General features: G+C 40.0%; 1 protein-coding gene across 9 annotated transcripts; it reads right to left on the bottom strand.

Annotated features, from left to right (window-relative positions):
- Positions 1-1,007: 1,007 nt before the first annotated feature.
- On the bottom strand, positions 1,008-16,821 carry sh3bgr (SH3 domain binding glutamate-rich protein). Of its 9 annotated transcripts, none has more exons than XM_042413962.1 (11): positions 16,624-16,821; positions 12,389-12,574; positions 12,182-12,262; positions 11,471-11,560; positions 8,239-8,265; positions 6,893-6,916; positions 6,458-6,484; positions 4,426-4,449; positions 2,981-3,010; positions 2,674-2,738; positions 1,008-1,684 (listed from the first exon to the last, which is right to left on the bottom strand). In XM_042413962.1, the coding sequence occupies exons 1-10, from the start codon at positions 16,666-16,668 to the stop codon at positions 2,718-2,720; spliced, it is 555 nt and encodes a 184-aa protein (XP_042269896.1). In that variant the 5' UTR covers positions 16,669-16,821; the 3' UTR covers positions 1,008-1,684; positions 2,674-2,717. The 9 variants fall into 9 exon arrangements, with proteins under 9 accessions (XP_042269896.1, XP_042269895.1, XP_042269899.1 ...); XM_042413961.1 differs by having other exon boundaries at positions 8,239-8,268; positions 16,624-16,818; XM_042413965.1 differs by lacking the exon at positions 6,893-6,916 and having other exon boundaries at positions 16,624-16,820.
- Positions 16,822-17,103: the final 282 nt, after the last annotated feature.

The following is a 17,103-nucleotide window of genomic DNA, read 5'->3' as shown; positions in this document are numbered from 1 at the left end:
CCCTTCAGAGATATTTTAAAACATATAAAAATACTCTGCTATAAATACTAATGTGGGTCTTGAATGTTTTTTTCACAAAAAATCTATCTAATCCATTCCTCCACCCTCATTGAACAATCCCAAATTAATGAACATACAAATATGTGCCATTTCAAAAGTTTAACTACTTGACACAAGATGAAAACTATATACTACAAGTTTCCACATTACGCTTAGAAGTTGCATCTTGGACCATGATTGGCTTTCAAACTAGTTAGTGTCCAAACTCAGATTTCAGGTCAGCACAGACAGGTGTGCACTTTTTAATATTAACTATAAGTATTAACTATAAACTTAATTATTAACTTATAATTATAACTTTCACATTTGTATTATCTGTCATCTTGAAGTTCTTGAACTTTTTTTTTTTTACACACAAGAAAAGTGAAAAGTCCTCTGGTGTCAAACTCTGCACATACATCATTCTGCACAATGAAGCTCAAACATCCAAACAGAGTAACAATAAGCAAAACACATTTTTGAGTGGAGGGGAACCATTTTAAAAAATGTATTGTATTTTTTTATTTTAGTAATTTAGAAAAATTTGTCAAGGCCAATAAGATGCCCCTTCATTGAGCAGAATGCTCTGCAACTCTGCATCATAGTATCCAAAAGTTACAGCGTATACAAAAAACATGTTTGTTTAAATTGAGAGTCAAGACACAAAGAACAAATTCTCCTTACTCTGGGCTCCTGTACTGCAGCATCCTGTGTAGATAAGAGGCTATTACATATTTACCATATTAACAATGCTTACATGGTACTCTAAGATATGTATAGTAAATGCCTGACCATTTTTTCCTGTTATCTAATAATAAGTGCATGACCCCCTCCAACTCTTTCCAGGATCTCTAGGGACAAGGCATGTGCTTTCCTGTTCACTCCTGCGCAGCTCAGACTGCACAATAGTCCATTGAACTATAAATATGCCAACAAAAGAGTTTAAAATAAAACAGAATATAACAATGTGTTTTTTATCAGTTCTCTTTATTGCATTTTCCATTGCATCCAAGTCTTAGTCACATGTTTTACTCTTCATTCAACAAAGTGCATTGATTAGACAGCAGTATTGGCAGACATTTGTCGTGGTGGTGGAGTAGTTTGCAGTCTTACAGTGTGTGTGCGTATTTCTTTCACATGTGGCCATTAGAAGTCTTCGTTTGTAGTTATACATTCAGCTGATAGAGGGATGTTTTGTAGTCATCAAGGCGCGACATTGGTAAAACTACTGAGATTAAAAAACAGAATAATTCACTTACTAGAGAGTCAGTTATGAATCTTGGACACTGACAGAGAGACCACAAGCTAAGCCAAGGTTGCATTTTCTGACAACTTTGCTGCCTCTTTGTGTTATAAAACTAGAATTTCTAGAAGTAACACATAAGAAATATGTTTGAGTTTAACATATTCATTAGTCCTACAGTATGTCTCTACACGCAAAATATAAAAATTAAGTCATAATTGCAGTCAAAAGGGAAGGGAAGGGGTGGCAAATGTGGGTTAGGACATAGTTTTGGTGGTGCCTTCAAGCACATGACCAGCAATTTCCAGTGGGGTCCAGTGTGGCCTTGGGGAAGAGTGGAGGGGTCTGAGGGGCTGAGGGGGTCAAGCGTCAGGGGTCAGGGAGAGACGGCACGGGAGGCTCCTTCAGGCAGGAACACAAGACACACAGAAGAAAAGAATGAGGTCACATATTTCCCATTTGTCTGTGATGGCTGAGGCACCCACCACCACCACCACCGCTTTGCCCGTGCCACCCAGCGTGCCCGCTCCTCCGGAGGCACATCGGAAGCTCACTTAGCAGCTTCCTCTAACAAGGCGTGACAGGGGCTTGCAGGGGTTAGGAGACAGCTAAGGGAGGAGGGAGACGAGCATTGCCATTCCTTCAAAGCCTGCTATGTGGCTCTCCCTAGACCCGCACATTTTCTGCAATGGGTCATAGATGCCTGACATGCAAAAGAAGGACTAAAAGACAGGCTTTGAAGATTAGGATTATTATTATTATCATAATCAACATTACTGCCTCAGAGGAACAAAAAAAAAAGGGAATTGTGAGATGTTTTCGTTGTGGCTCCAGATGATCCCCAGGCACTCTGTGTGCTCACTGCAGCTGTTTACAGATGGAGACAGTGGTGGCAGTCCCTGGTAAATAGGCTGCTGCATTAGTTTGTTTCCTGTTACTGAACACCTTCAAGTGCATGGCAACGGCAAACAAAAGCAGCTCCATGCAAACACCAAGGTGAAGCAAGGAGATTATCAGTGTTAGTATGTGAGATTTATGTAATTCATATGTAAAGGCAAGAACATAATATTGCAGTGAATGCTATACCACTGCTTCATAGGTTCAGTATATAATGTAGATAAAAGGCTGAGTAATTGTGTTATTATACAGTCAGTTTTGATTTGATAGCAGGGCAAAAGAGGCATACAAAAGCAAAACACTCTGCTGAATACATGTTTATCTATTTCATTAATCTGGTTATATGAATGCCAAATATAAAAGCGGCACCGAGGGAACCTACAGTATTCATGCTGCGGTGATGTTTGCTATAAATCCACATGAGGTCTTACTGCCATCCAGTGGTAGAGCAGAAGTATTGAAACAAAGCAGCGGAGAAAAGTATAACATTTTACCTGGATAGAAGTAAGTTGACATCATCACCATCGCCTGGCTTTAACTACTCAGCCTCTTCCTCCTGCTAGAAGAAGAAGAAAAAAAACAATTGCCATGTCTCATACTGATTTTCACCAAGACTTCTAATTTCAATTTAAAAAAATTCTTGACAGGTCTGAACTGTCAAGATGTTCTACTGGTGTGTGTTTGTGTCCCACACAGATCTTTCTTCTTAACAAGAATAGACAAGAATTTTTGCAGGCAGGTCAAACACAAGCAGCAGTTTGAACGGACCAACATGGATTTTACTCGTTGCTGTCATACTACCTGTGTTTCTTCCAAGTCTTCTTCTTCTTCCTTTGACACATCAAAAAAGAAAGAGAAAGAAGGGGGTTTATGAAGTCATGGCCCATATGGCAAGAACGTGAGAGGACTTCACGTTTGTGGTTGTGAGGTGTCGGGTGGGTTACAAATGGATGAGACGTAATTCGAGAAAGGGGCAGTGGGTAGGAATGACAGCAGGGACAAGAGGAACTAAAGAGACTAATTAGCTGCTTTTGTATATCCTGAGATGACACGTTGAGTGAGACAAGAGTGGTACTTAAGACGGTGCACCATATATATGCACCATATAAGATGATGTCTAATAACCTCAATTTGAAGTTATTACACATTTTGCTAAAGTGTGATCACTCAGGCTGCAATGCCTGGCAGTTCCTTCTTAGTACAGTTTGATGACTGCCTTCTCAAAGTAAACAACACACTTTTTATCTATACACTGTCATACACACAGATATAAACAACCTGGAAACAAACTAGGCAGCAGTTCATAATCCAGTGAGACATCTGAGGGAAAATACATATTTTTGACTTTTTAAATCTCTTTTTCCTCTTAGTACTGCCCAATAACAAGAAGTGCTCCATCTCATCCATCCATCCTCTTCGGAACTTGTCACATCCACTTTGTTTTAAAGTGCTCTTGGCAAAAAAAGAAACAAAAGCCATGACTTCTTAAAAAAGACAGACATGTCCTCAAGTCATGTGTCCCCTCTACATGCAACATAACCAGACTGAAAACAACTTATGCTCATGTACACACAGGCAGGTTTGAACAGCACAGCAACTTTTTCCACCTGTCCTTAAGGCAAAACAGAAAGCAACAATGTCTTGGTAGACTTGGTGAACATGCCCACTACAACACTGAGGTAACAACAAATACTGTGTGATGTCATCTCTGAAGTAATGTTCAACAACAAAAATCATTCCCACATTGTGCACTGGACCACATGATGCAAGACTGCCTTGGGGAAAGACAGAAGAAAAGTTTGCATAAACCTGCACATACAGCCTTTGTATGCAATCATATCATGCATAAAGATCCCAGGAGGATTCACACCACGCAAAGCATTGACAAAGACTGTACAATCTAAATATACCTCTTGTACTTCAGCCTCTTCTTCTTCCTATAGAAGATGAAATCAGGTGGTGTTGAATACATGGAATACATATCCAAAAAAAGGAATGAAATTACCAACATTGTGGTTCTTTATGACTGGCATTTGTGTTACCTCACCAAATCCACCTAAGGTTTAATTAAACTATTGTCATATTTATCATGCTGCACACCATCAGGCATCTCCATGGAAAAGAATCTACATATTCATGCAGCACAGAGAGAGAAAGAGAGAGAAGGAGGGAGGACAGTGAAACCCTCTAAAGTCTAAAGAGTCTCAAAACACAAAACGTCACAATTGCCAATCAGAGGAAACTACCTCACTGCCTTGTTGATCTTGCTCCTGCAAGAAAGGTAGGACAATGACAAAAGAGATGGAAAGGTAGAGAGGAAAGCGACAAAGCAAAGCAGTGAAGCATTTATGAAAGAAGATCAGGCAGAAGGTTGGAATGTCTCAGAGAAGCAGAAGCCCTTTTCACACAGTGCTCAGGACAGAGACTTCAAACTTATAATGACTGCAACTGTGTTGCACACAAGAAAATGCTGCTTTGGGATTGGATTAAGTCCAAACTCTCTAGGTAAATGAACCCTGAGTTAAGCAGTGCTGTGTGAAAAGTGGCTGGATTGATCTTGGACTGAGTCTTATCTCAGCAGCTTGCAACCCTGTCCTTAGAAAAACAGTGCGTAAGGTGTGTCATGTCAGGTGTGTGTATGTGCTTGAGCGTCTGTGAATGCAAGCGGGGATGCAGAAGAGGGTAAACACATGATGACATACTGTAAATGTATTGCCAACATAGCACAAGGTAGTATTATAGTTTTTCTCAGTCATTTTGGTACATTTCTCAGACCAGAATTAAAATTCTCAAAACACACAAATCCACTTGTACACATCATAAAAGCAATTTCTTATTCTTTTGAACAAATTGCAAATGCTTTGGTACATTCATGCAAATGATTATATACAATCATCTGCTGTTTCCTATATTATCAATTGCTTATGGCATGTTGATCAAATGTATTATACTGGTTCTCTGTTGAATAGTCTTACCCCCCAAAACATTTAGGCATTAGTTCATAGCATAAGTCATCACATGCAAAATGGTTGAACTAGTTGTTATAATCTTTCAAGCATATTTTCTATACGTTTCTATTAGACTTTTTTGTAAATGTTTCCTCAATTGATGAATTGCTCTCAGGTGAATCTTTACTTTCACTAATGGAGGGGAATGTGTGAAGTGTTAGATCAACCAACAATCAACCACTTCTCTAAAATAGCTCAGAGGTACATCTCATGAACCTTCAATTGGCAAGCATATATAAACAGAGCACAACACAGTGTTACAATTTCTGACAATGGAAGAACAACAAGGGAATTAACAGGGTCAACAGCCGGGAAGAAGAGGAGTAAGCCTGCGTGGTGGAAGGTTAGGGAGGCAACACAGAGAAGAAGCCAAGGATATAGGCACGTGCTCAATGAAATACGTAAGGGCCACTGTTGTAGACCATGTTCTCAGGCATCGCCTTACAATGGCTGGGGTTGTACAAAGGGTGCAGCTGAATGTTGGGAGAACAACCACACCCTCAATCATTCAAACGTTTCATAGACAGAACAGGTATGCAGGACTGCAGGACTACCTCACAAGGGTGGCAGAGTTTCAATCATTGTCATCAAAACCTTAGTTTACTTTACATCAGAAAATAGTACACTGTTATATTGACAACATGGCTAAGCATATTGAGACATAAACTAAAGATTTTGAGCAAGTTACAGACTTTTGCAGGTAATCCATTGTGTGATGTTGTTTGTACGAATTGTTTCGAGAAATGCACTTATTGTTTTGCAAATGTTAACAATGATTGAGAAATGTACCAAAGTGTCTCAGAAAAACTGGAAACACTGACTTTTAAGTATTACTTTACTGATAATTATTCTTATTTCTTATGACAATCACTGGAGGTCATACTATAATCATCACCGCATCACTGCATATATGAGTGGAAAGGGACAACACACACCTGAGGTTACGAGCAAAACCTCTTGGTATGGCCAACAGTGTTGTCCTTTATCCTGCACTATGTTCTGACCACATATGCCATGCTACTTCTCCAGCTATGTGACTGGTCCTTTCTGGCCTAAAAGTATAGCAAACTATGCAAATACTAACTTCTGGAATATCCTTAATTAGAAAAGATGTACTGACTAGTGGAAGACAAAATTAAAGGAATGTTTGATATACTGGAAAAGGGAGCAAGAAAGTGAATGATGATCCCAAAAAAAAAAAAAAAACAGACAAGACCAACTGAGGAAGGCTAGGGGGCACAAAAAGGAAAGAAAAATCACATGAATCTACCTCAAGCTGTCGTAGCTCTTCTTCCTCCTAGAGGGGATAACAGATAGCAGGTCAGCAGGCTGTGTGGGGAGCAAGAGAGCACCACAGGCATGCGCTATAGAAAAGTCTACTAATTTAAAATGGAAACTATTGGGATAGTTGAGGTTGTCAGGAAGCAGCAACAGGACTGGGAAGAAATGAGGAACATGATGTTAGCAGAAAGAGAAGAAAACCAAGTGGTTTTAAAAATTGAAGTAGAGTGATCAAGAGAAAAGTCTTGAGTGAGTGAATTAAAGAGTCTATAGATGAGTGGGAATAGCAGAGCAAGACAAAGATTGTTGACCCTTTCCCACCCCAACCAGCACAGCCTTCCCTGATCTCTGCACCATCAAACCCACACTCTTGATGACTACAGGGAGCAACCGTAGCAAGAGCCGATCACCGACGCACAGTTACCTCTGACTGCAAATCCTCTTCCTCCTGAAGGGGGGGGGCAAACCAAGAGATAGACAAAAGGGCAAAGAGGAAGGTCAAAGGCCATACGATGCGTGCATGAGGAAGCAGAAAGATTTCTGTAATTGATGCATCTAAGTTGTGTGCAATGAGTCAGGTAATTGACATGAAACATGAACTGGGGAAACATGTTAGCTCTTAAATGCAGCCATCTGAAGTAGCAGATGGAGATTGATGTGTGTAATGTATCAGTTAGTCACTGAAACTGGTGCATCAAAATATGCACTCCTTCACATAAATGTTTAACAGTAAAACCCAGCTATCAAAGTCTTGAGTTAAAAGTAAATTTTAGCATTTCTGAATGTTTTTATTTGTATATTCAGAAATACGAGGGGCTGTCATCCTCAAAATTTCTATTGTCATAGATATATTTGGTGTTGGTGTAAAGGCTGTTAAATGAGTTTGATTGGTTTATGACATGCATTCTACAAATTGGCAAAAATAGGTTAAAAAGCTGACATAAAAATGCTACTTTTAGAGACTATAAAACTTTTTAAAAAGTACACAAAACCCACACTGACATGAGCAGCTACTACCGCAGAGAAAGTAGATGATTAGTAGTTTGAAACAAAAGAAAAAAGACATTGTCAAGGCGATGCAAACCAAACACCCAGCATCTTTGAGTCAAGAATGAGAGATGTTACCGCCTGACCTACAAAATTTCTAATTTTAAGTTGCATTGTTTATGTACCTTTGAATATGGCTGCTTATCTTCTTCCTGAGATACAGGACATTTGAGATAAGCACTGAACCGACTGTAACTGGCTCATTACATTTATGAGGTAAAAGCTACCCTACATTTCAACATATTTCATGTGGAAACTGTAAAACATGTACCACACTGTCTGGGCACAAATATATATTAAACTAGTGAATAAAAAGTGTTGAAAATGGGATATTTTAAGGAGCACAAACTTAAACAAGTGTGCCTTGGCTTAACCTGCTCCTCTGGTGACTCTGCCTTGTATCTTGTTTGTCCTCATGAGTAGAAATTCCTTTTGAGGCTTTTAAAACTGTGAGGGTTAAGCTTTTGATGATCTGTCTAACTTCTGCTTTGCGATATCTGCTGGCACGTTGAGGAAAGACGCTCCTTGCATTACACAAGTAGATTTGACGGGTAAGAGAGAGCCAACAAGATCAGCTCATGTTAGTAATCATTTTCAAATCAATGGGAAGCAGACATGGCTGGACATTGGTGAAGATTGGTCAAAGCACTGGAGAAACAAAATCACAGTTGTTTTGAGTGTTTACTTGATTTCAGTGTAACCACAAACTGTTGAGAAACTTACCTGTTCTTCTTCCTCTTCTACATGGGCCTGCTGACAAAAAAAATAAGATAGTATTAGAGATGTCAGACTATAAATTTGGGAAACAGAGAAGATAGTTGACACACTTTGACCAGGACAGTTAATAGTGAAGGGATATGCAGTGCAATGTGTGTTGGATTATCAAGACCAGTGCTAACAGTGTCATCCATAGAGTACAAAGGGAGGTGACAAATTACATTGTACATTGAAAACAAAGAGAAACACATTAAAAGTTACATAAATGCAACAGTAAAGAGGTTAATATCCAATGGTGCTGAAGGGACAAATAAACATGAATGTTGCACATTGTGGGTTAGGGAGAGAGACTTGACGAGGAGATGCAGTGCGAAGATGACAGGAACTTGAAAAGGAGGCAAACCCTTAATATGGGAGAAAAGGACAACATTAAAGGGAAGGAGGAGATGCTGAGGGGAAAAAAACAGAGCATTCCAGGAATTATGGGAAAATGTAGGAAAAAAACAAACATTCAAAACATTTAAGGGATGGAGGAAGAGGCAAAACGATGACAGGAGGTTGGATTCTAGTTAAGTCGCATTTACTGTGTCTTCTGTGACCTCGTCTGTTTCTTCCACTGCCTCCTCCTCCTCCTCCTCCTCCTCCTCCTCCTCCTCCTCCTCTGCGGGTTCCTCGTCTCCTGCTGTTTCGCCTTCCGCAGCTTCATCTTCTGCAGTCTCTGCTTCTGCTACCTCCTCACCTTCCTCCTCATCAGCTGCCTGTGCCTGCTCCTCCTCTGCGTCTGCATCCCCGTTACGTTCCTCCACTGGAACCTCCTTATTGTGAGGTGAAAACAACAACTGGTAATCAAGGCAAACAAATGAGGTGAAAAATGGCATGGTTGTTTAGCAGTGGTCAAACAGATGGTCAGCTGGAGAGATTCAGAAACTTAAAAGGTGAATGTTAGTCAGTCCTGGGAATAAAGTGGAGGAGAGAGGAAGTAGTAGCAGTTTAGAGGTGCAGACTGGAGTGTCAGTAGTCCTGAGGAAACTCAAAAGTTTGCAATGATGTGTTGTGAGTTGCTTATGAAGACAACCTTTTTGTTATAGGTGAAATCAGTATTTACATCATGAACAGCAAAAGCAAAGAGGTAACTGAACTCCTGCCTGAAACAAAATGTGGCAGGTTCAGAGAATTTAACTTATTTTGCACTTTTCTGTAGCACTGCATTAGACTCTTTGGGATAACAAAGAGAAGGTCACAAGTTCAACTGAATATAATTCTTGAGTTGGGTTTTTAGCTATTAAAAAACTCACAAAATCTATACCATCTTCTTCAGCTTCAGCTAGCAGTTTAGTGATTCAGGATTTTGCAGCTATGTCAATATCCTGTAATGCAATGAGTATAGTATATAAGTAAAATAAAAAAATAAGAAAGTACAAAGAATAATAGACATATCATCCTATGTTTAAAGATGGTTAATGCAGAACTTGTAAGGGTTATTTGCAGAAGGTAAAATGAATGCATCTATGTACATATTTTCTTGGGTAGCTTCAATTTTGAGCTACAGTGTGAGAAGGGATTTTCTTTTGGGAGGGAAACTGTTAGAAAGTCACTGAAAACAAAATGTAGTAAAGACACATTATGCTTTATGAATAGAACAATGATAATGAAACAAAACATCACATTTCACAAGGCAAACCAAACATATAGCACCTTGTAAAGTACTAATTACTTAAGTGATTGTAGGAACACGATGCTTCACAACTCTGTGGCAGTCAGCAGTTAATGTTACAATGATGTATTGTGTTATCGTGAACTAAAACCATGCAGAACACAAAAAGATTAGTCAATGTGACGACTGGACAGACGGGCCTGAAGGAAATTAAGAGTCAGTTCAAGTTGACAGGTATGGACAGGAGGTAAACTCAGTAGGTGATTTGCTAATTTTTAGCAGGGGGGATGGCCCAATGGGAGGGTAACTTTAGGATTATCATTTATGCCTATCCTAATTCTTGATACTATAATTGCAATTACAATTTCAATTTAATAGAACTGCGATTAGGCTAAATACATGTTTTGTATTCTTTTACTGGATGTGGACATTAAGCATTTTAATAAAGTTCATTTTTCAAAACACACCACAACTTTGACGGTATAAACTTTACCTCGAGTTATGCAACTGTTGCAGCTGAGCACAGCGCGGTCAGTGCAGGTTAATTTCCACAGTCACATTACCTGCTCTACTCCCAGGTTACACCAAACATCTATAGTAAAAAGTATATCTGTACTCATGTCTCCCCTAAAATATTTTGTTACAGAGGTAACTTGGTCTGGGGGTGTATTTTCAGCAGCACAGACACTACTGAATGATCATAGAAATATTGTGCGTGACATGTTGCTACTTGTCACTTTGATCATGAAGGTGACACTACTCTATGGAGTATATAGACTACAATATAGTATAGAATTAAGTATTTATAGTATATAGTTTAGAGAAAATTATAGATCCAAGACAAAGCTGACAGAAGGGTGGGACTGAGAGAAAAAGGCGCAATTACAAATCCGTCTGCTATTTCATCACCACGGACAACACCATGAATTTATCAATACACAGCACAGTTAGGCTACTGACATTTCAGAGCCATGGTTGGGGCCATAGATTCTAACTACTGACTTTATATAAATATGGACGTCATGAGGCTCCCCAAAAGTGAAGCAAAACATCTCAATCGCCCCCCTGGTGGCTAGTTAGAGTATAGGCCATAAGTCCCGCCCTATCCATGGTAATGGAAGGGACATGAGCCGAACTAAAAAATCAAAGTACACGTCAAATAAATATTTCCCAAAGATGGCTCCAAATGACGTCATATAACAAGATGGCAGCTCTCAGAAACAAGATATTTTGGCTTCACTTTTGCATAGCGGTAGGAGGTGGAGTGACATTCGCCATATTTATATACAGTCAATTCTAATTTGCAGAAATCTTAGTCAGATAAAGGATTAATGAGTCAGGCAGACTAGACTAACATACTCAACTAAACAATCCCTCTGCCCTTGCACTCTCTCTCTGCTACTAGGGGATAGAGAGAGCAATGGCAGGTTAACAAGGGGGGTGATTTTTGGTCATTTTGCTGACAAGGGGGTTGGCATCCCCCCTCAAATCGCCTACTGGTTATACTGGATATAAAAGGAAAAGGGTAAGACACGATGAAAGAAACAAAGCATGGCAGGACAACAAAAGTAAGAACGACATTACTGTTGAGTCATCAAGGTTTTCTTCTGCATTAGTTTCCTCAGTATGGGTCCCGTTCTCCACAATGTCTGCCTTGTCAGCCTGTTGTGCTTCCTGTGTCAAGAAAATTATCAGCTTTAACAGAAATGCAACAAAATCAAGCCTTGAAATTAATTGTTTGGATCACCGGCCAATATCACCTCTACAGGTTACCAGCCACTCTGAATATCCTCAAGCCAAAAGACCATTTTAACATATTTACTTGTAAAAATAAAAAGAGACAATAGTTTTGGAAAGTTGGGGCTTAACCCCTCTCTATTGAAATAGCTCAATTCAGTAATTTATGAATTTTGCTGTAGGGATAAAGGTCTAATAACACAATTATGTGAGTTATGGAAACTAGTATTTGTTGTTTTTGGAGTAGTATTGCTTGAAAGTGTTTGTGCAGCATTATGGATTTGGTTTATTTTAATTTGGAGGCATATACAAGGCACAATAATAAACACATCATCATATACACACAGGTATTTGCCAGGTTGGTAACAGTTAATTTGAAGTCCTGTACAGTGTGACGATTGCTTATAGATATAATGAAGCCAGTGGATTGCACAGCTTTTAATCATTCTGCTGCTTTTTCAATATAGGACAATATATATAAAAAAAACAAGGGGTTATGGGTAAAGACCTTTTGTTTTGTTTACTTATTTACAGTAGAAAAAAGATAAGAGGTCTGACCTTTGACCCAGGAGGAGGGGGCAGCCCCAGGAAGGAATAAACAGAGTTGTCTTCCTTAGCATCGAAGAATGTTTCATAGTCCTGCAGGAAAATTTCAAAAAAGAAACTTATATTCATATTCAGTCTTCTGAATAGTTAAAGTTTGTAGCACTTATGAGGTTTACAGCAAAATGACTTGTTGCTATGAAAATCTTTCCATGTGCTCACCCCACAGTAGCTCTCTTCATTGAAGATCTGGGGGGGCAAGGGGATGCCGTTGGCAGGCTTCTTCTCCTCAGGGACATTCTGCCTCATCCACATGCGGTTCTCCTCGTTGCAGGCGATGTCCAGCTGAGTGTAGTCCACTTTAAGAGCCTCCAAGAAGCCGACCACATCTTGCTGCTTCTTCTTGATCTAGGGAGCAGGAAAAATGGGGATGAGGCTGTAATATTTAACTAAAACAAACAAGAATGTGGCACACTGGTGCTCCTCTCGGCTGTGTGCACAAATTAAATATGACACACATAATAAGGCCCGAACAATTAGTCCATTCTGTACACACAACAGCTATTGCATGTCTGTCCATGCTGAAAGAGAGATCCCTCCTCTGCTGCTCATCCTGAGGTTTCTTTTTTCCCCGGTTAAAGGTTTTTTTGGGGGAGTTTTTCCTTATCTGAATTGAGGGTCTAAGGACAGAGGATGTTGAATAGCTGTACAGATTGTAAAGCCCACTGAGGCAAATTTGTGATGTGTGATTTTGGACTGTACAAATAAAATTGACTTGACTTAGTCTATTAACTGATAAGTCCATCAAATGAAAATTAATCATCAACTAATCTGATATTTGATTAATTACCGGTACTTAACTAATTCATGAAGCACAAATACCAAACATCTGCTGGTTGTGAAGGATTGGCTGCTTTTCTCTGTATTACATCATTGCATATTGACAAGTCTATCTTAGTATAATAGAAAATGCAATATGAATACACCATCTCAGACCTTGGGGAATTGTGATTGGCTCTTTCTTTAACTGTTATCTGACTATTGATGGTCAAAAAATACCTATTGCTCCTAAATATAATTGTCATGTTAATCAATAATGGAAATAATTGTTAGTTGCAGTATAGTATAAACACCCAAGCTAGTACACCCAAGCCATGTCTCAATACTACAGAGGACTCTTATGTTAACTTTAGTCCCTCCCAAATTGATAATCTTGTTGATAGTGCTGCAAGCTCATTACGAATAACACTCGACTCCATCGCCCCCTTAAAAAGGCAGATAATAAAACATAAGAGGTTAGCTCCATGGTATAACTCCCAAACCCGCAAACTAAAGCAAACATCGCGAAAATTGGAAAGGATTTGGTGTTCCACCAAAGTGGAAGAATCTCGCTTAGTCTGGCAAGATAGTCTTAAAACATATAGGAAGGCCCTCTGTAATACCAGAGCTGCCTATTACTCATCATTAATAGAGGAGAATAAAAACAGCCCTAGGTTCCTTTTCAGCACTTTGGCCAGGCTGACAAAGAGTCAAAACTCTATTGATCCATGTGTTCCTATAGCTCTCAGTAGTAATGACTTTATGCGCTTCTTTAATGATAAAATTCTAACTATTAGAGGCAAAATTCACCACCTCCTTCCCTCAACAGGCACTGATTTCTCCCCAAACACAAGCACCTTAGAAACAGCTGTAAATCCTGACATATATTTGGTCTGTTTTTCACCAGTCAACTTTTCTGAATTAACTTCAATGATTTGTTCAGCTAAACCATCAACCTGTCTTTTAGACCCCATCCCAACTAGGCTGCTTAAGGAAGCCTTACCCTTAGTGAGCAGTTTCTAAACAGTTATGTGACTTTCTACATAACAATAGTTTATTTGAGGATTTTCAGTCAGGATTTAAAGCGCATCATAGCACAGAGACAGCACTGGTGAAAGTCACAAATGACCTCCTTACTGCATCGGACAAAGGATTTGTCTCTATACTTGTCCTGTTAGACATTCGACACAATTGACCATCAAATCCTTTTGCAGAGACTGGAACATTTAATTGGAATTAAAGGAACTGCATTAAGCTGGTTTAAGTCCTATTTATCAGGCCGATTTCAGTTTGTACATGTTAATGATGAATCCTCCATGAAGGCAAGAGTTAGACATGGAGTTCCACAAGGTTCTGTACTTGGACCAATACTATTCACCTTGTATATGCTTCCCTTAGGTAATATTATTAGGAAACACTCCATAAATTTTCATTGTTATGCAGATGATACCCAATTATATTTATCAAAGAAGCCTGATGAAACTAATCAGTTAACTAAACTCCAAGCGTGCCTTAAGGACATAAAGACCTGGATGACCTGCAATTTTCTACTACTAAACTCAGATAAAACTGAAGTTATTGTGCTTGGCCCTAAACACTTTAGAAACACATTATCTAATGATATAGCTACTCTGGATGGCATTACCTTGGCCTCCAGCACCACCGTAAGGAATCTGGGAGTTATCTTTGATCATGATATGTCCTTTAACTCCCACATAAATCAAATTTCAAAGACTGCCTTTTTTCACTTACGTAATATCGCAAAAATCAGGCACATCCTGTCCCAAAAAGACGCAGAAAAACTAGTCCACATATGTGTTACTTCTAGGCTGGATTATTGCAATTCCTTATTATCAGGCTGCTCTAACAAGTCTCTAAAGACTCTCCAGCTGGTCCAGAATGCAGCTGCACGTGTACTGACTAAAACTAGAAAAAGAGATCACATTTCTCCCATTTTAGCTTTGCTACATTGGCTTCCTGTGAAATCTAGAATAGAATTTAAAATCCTTCTCCTAACTTACAAAGCCCTTAATGGTCAGGCACCACCATATCTTGAAGAGCTCATAGTACTATCCCACTAGAACATTGCACTCCCAGAATGCAGGTTTACTAGTGGTTCCCACAGTCTTTAAAAGTAGAATGGGAGGCAGAGCCTTCAGCTATCAGGCTCCTCTCTTGTGGAACCATCTTCCAGATTCAGGCTGGGGTGCAGACACCCTCTCTATGTTTAAAAGTAGGCTTAAAACTTTCCTTTTTGATTAAGCGTATAATTAGGGCCGACCAGGCTCACCTTGGATCAGCCCCTTGTTATGCTGCTATAGGCCTAGACTGCTGGGGGACTTCTCATGATGCACTGAGCTCCTCTCTCCTCCTCCTCCTCTCCATCTGTATGCACTCATGTAACATCAATGCATGTCACTAACTTTGCTTCTTCCCAGAGTTTTTTGTGCTTTCTCATCTCACAGGAAACCCTGGGTTCTGGGCCGAGCCTTTGCGGTCCCTCACAGTCCTGTTGGCATACTTCCCTGGCTGTTGCTGCTGTTGTTGTTGTTATGATTGTTGTTCTTCTGTCCCCACCTCAACCACCCCCCACCCCCCTCCCATCCCCCTTTCCCTCTTTCTTTCTCTCTCTCAACCCAACCGGTCAAAGCAGATGGCCGCCCACCAAGAGCCGGGTTCTGCTTGAGGTTTCTATCCGTAAAGGCGAGTTTTTCCTTACCGCTGTCGCCAAGTGCTTGCTTACGGGGGAATTGTTGGGTCTCTGTAAATTAAAGAGTACGGTCTTGACCTGCTCTATGTGAAAAGTGCCCTGAGATGACTTTTGTTGTGATTTTGGCGCTATATAAATAAAAATTGATTGATTGATAAATAAATTGAGTATAAGGGCAAGTATAAGCTAGTATAAATACTCCAAAACAAAACTTCATTAATAGTATAAATACTGGGGGATATTTTTGCTTCATAAGATTCAAAATAGACAAGTGCATTCAGTCATGAATTGTCATCTACTCATTTCTAAAAACAGTACATGGAACTTGCACCTTTCCCAGTATACAATGGGGGGACAAAAGCCTCCACAAATATGCAATGAGAGGAATCAAACTCTGGTATTTTTACTGAGACAACAGAGCTTTCCAACTGGGCCACCATGCCATCCCTGGACTGGTTCAAACTGCCTGTTTAGCTTTGCCAAAAGTAGATCTACAAGATGAATTTACTCTTCCTGCTGTGGTTATCAACCCCAACTCCTGTATGGACTGATCTAAGGAATATCTCACCACAAACAGTATCAGAGTGTTTCTGAGGAGTAAACTCTGGGCTTGTGGTCTATATCGGGGTCCGTGACATGAAAAACTTTGGGAGCCCCTATTCTAGAAAGCTCTGCATGTGACTCACATCGACTGGCGTGATTATTCAAGTACCAAAGCACTCCTCAAGCATTAATCTAAACACACAGCGAGTCATAAACATGCCAATAGACTTTAGGTAAGCGAAATTAAAGGCGAGTGACGTTCATTTCGAGGTTTGCGCTGTGGCGCTCTTGAATCAATGTGGGTGAAAGTCTTGATCTATTGAAGGAGATACGACCGTGAAAGTTTGCTTTAAAGTGAAATGAGCCGCATGAGCTGAATGCTTACCGCAGTGGATCCCGATGAAGAGGCGAGAAATACTTTGATAACCATTTTGTTACAATATCTTTTGTAGAGTATGCAACAAGTAGGCTCTTAAAGGAGAAGGCGGCCCCCTCTATTATTAGAGCGCACCCAGGACGGAGACACAGCACTGAGATCACTCACTCACCCTCACACACACACACACACACACACACACACACACACACACACACACACACACACTGGTGAGGTTATTTTTGTCTCCAGGCTCCATTAGTGCAGGATTGGTGGGTTGGCCCCTGGGGGCGCAGCACCGGTCAGACTGATTGGCAACTTCAGCTGTCAGTCGGCGCAGGAGACAGTGAAGTTAGTTTCCAGCTCTTTGCTGAGTGCATATATGGACAGAAATAGCACTGACCAGCACTGTAGGCTGTGAGTCTTTGGTTTCCAAACGCAGGCACTCGGGCCTGTTAAGGGTCCTTGGAAATCATTCAAAAAATGTGG

Source organism: Thunnus maccoyii, chromosome 6, assembly GCF_910596095.1.
Source record: "Thunnus maccoyii chromosome 6, fThuMac1.1, whole genome shotgun sequence".
In the NCBI taxonomy this organism is placed as follows: Eukaryota; Metazoa; Chordata; class Actinopteri; order Scombriformes; family Scombridae; genus Thunnus; species Thunnus maccoyii.
Note: the sequence above shows the minus strand (reverse complement) of the source record. Positions and strands in the feature narration are given on the sequence as shown.

What these genes read in the sequence shown, in the direction of transcription:
- sh3bgr (XM_042413961.1), bottom strand. Translation starts at nt 16,668, where the DNA reads ATGGTTATCAAAGTATTTCTCGCCTCTTCATCGGGATCCACTGCG. An exon ending in CCCCTCCTCCTGGGTCAAAG is followed by an intron (nt 11,561 to 12,181) that starts GTCAGACCTCTT and finishes TTCTTGACACAG; the next exon opens with GAAGCACAACAGGCTGACAA. An exon ending in AAGAGCTACGACAGCTTGAG is followed by an intron (nt 4,450 to 6,457) that starts GTAGATTCATGT and finishes CCTTTCTTGCAG; the next exon opens with GAGCAAGATCAACAAGGCAG.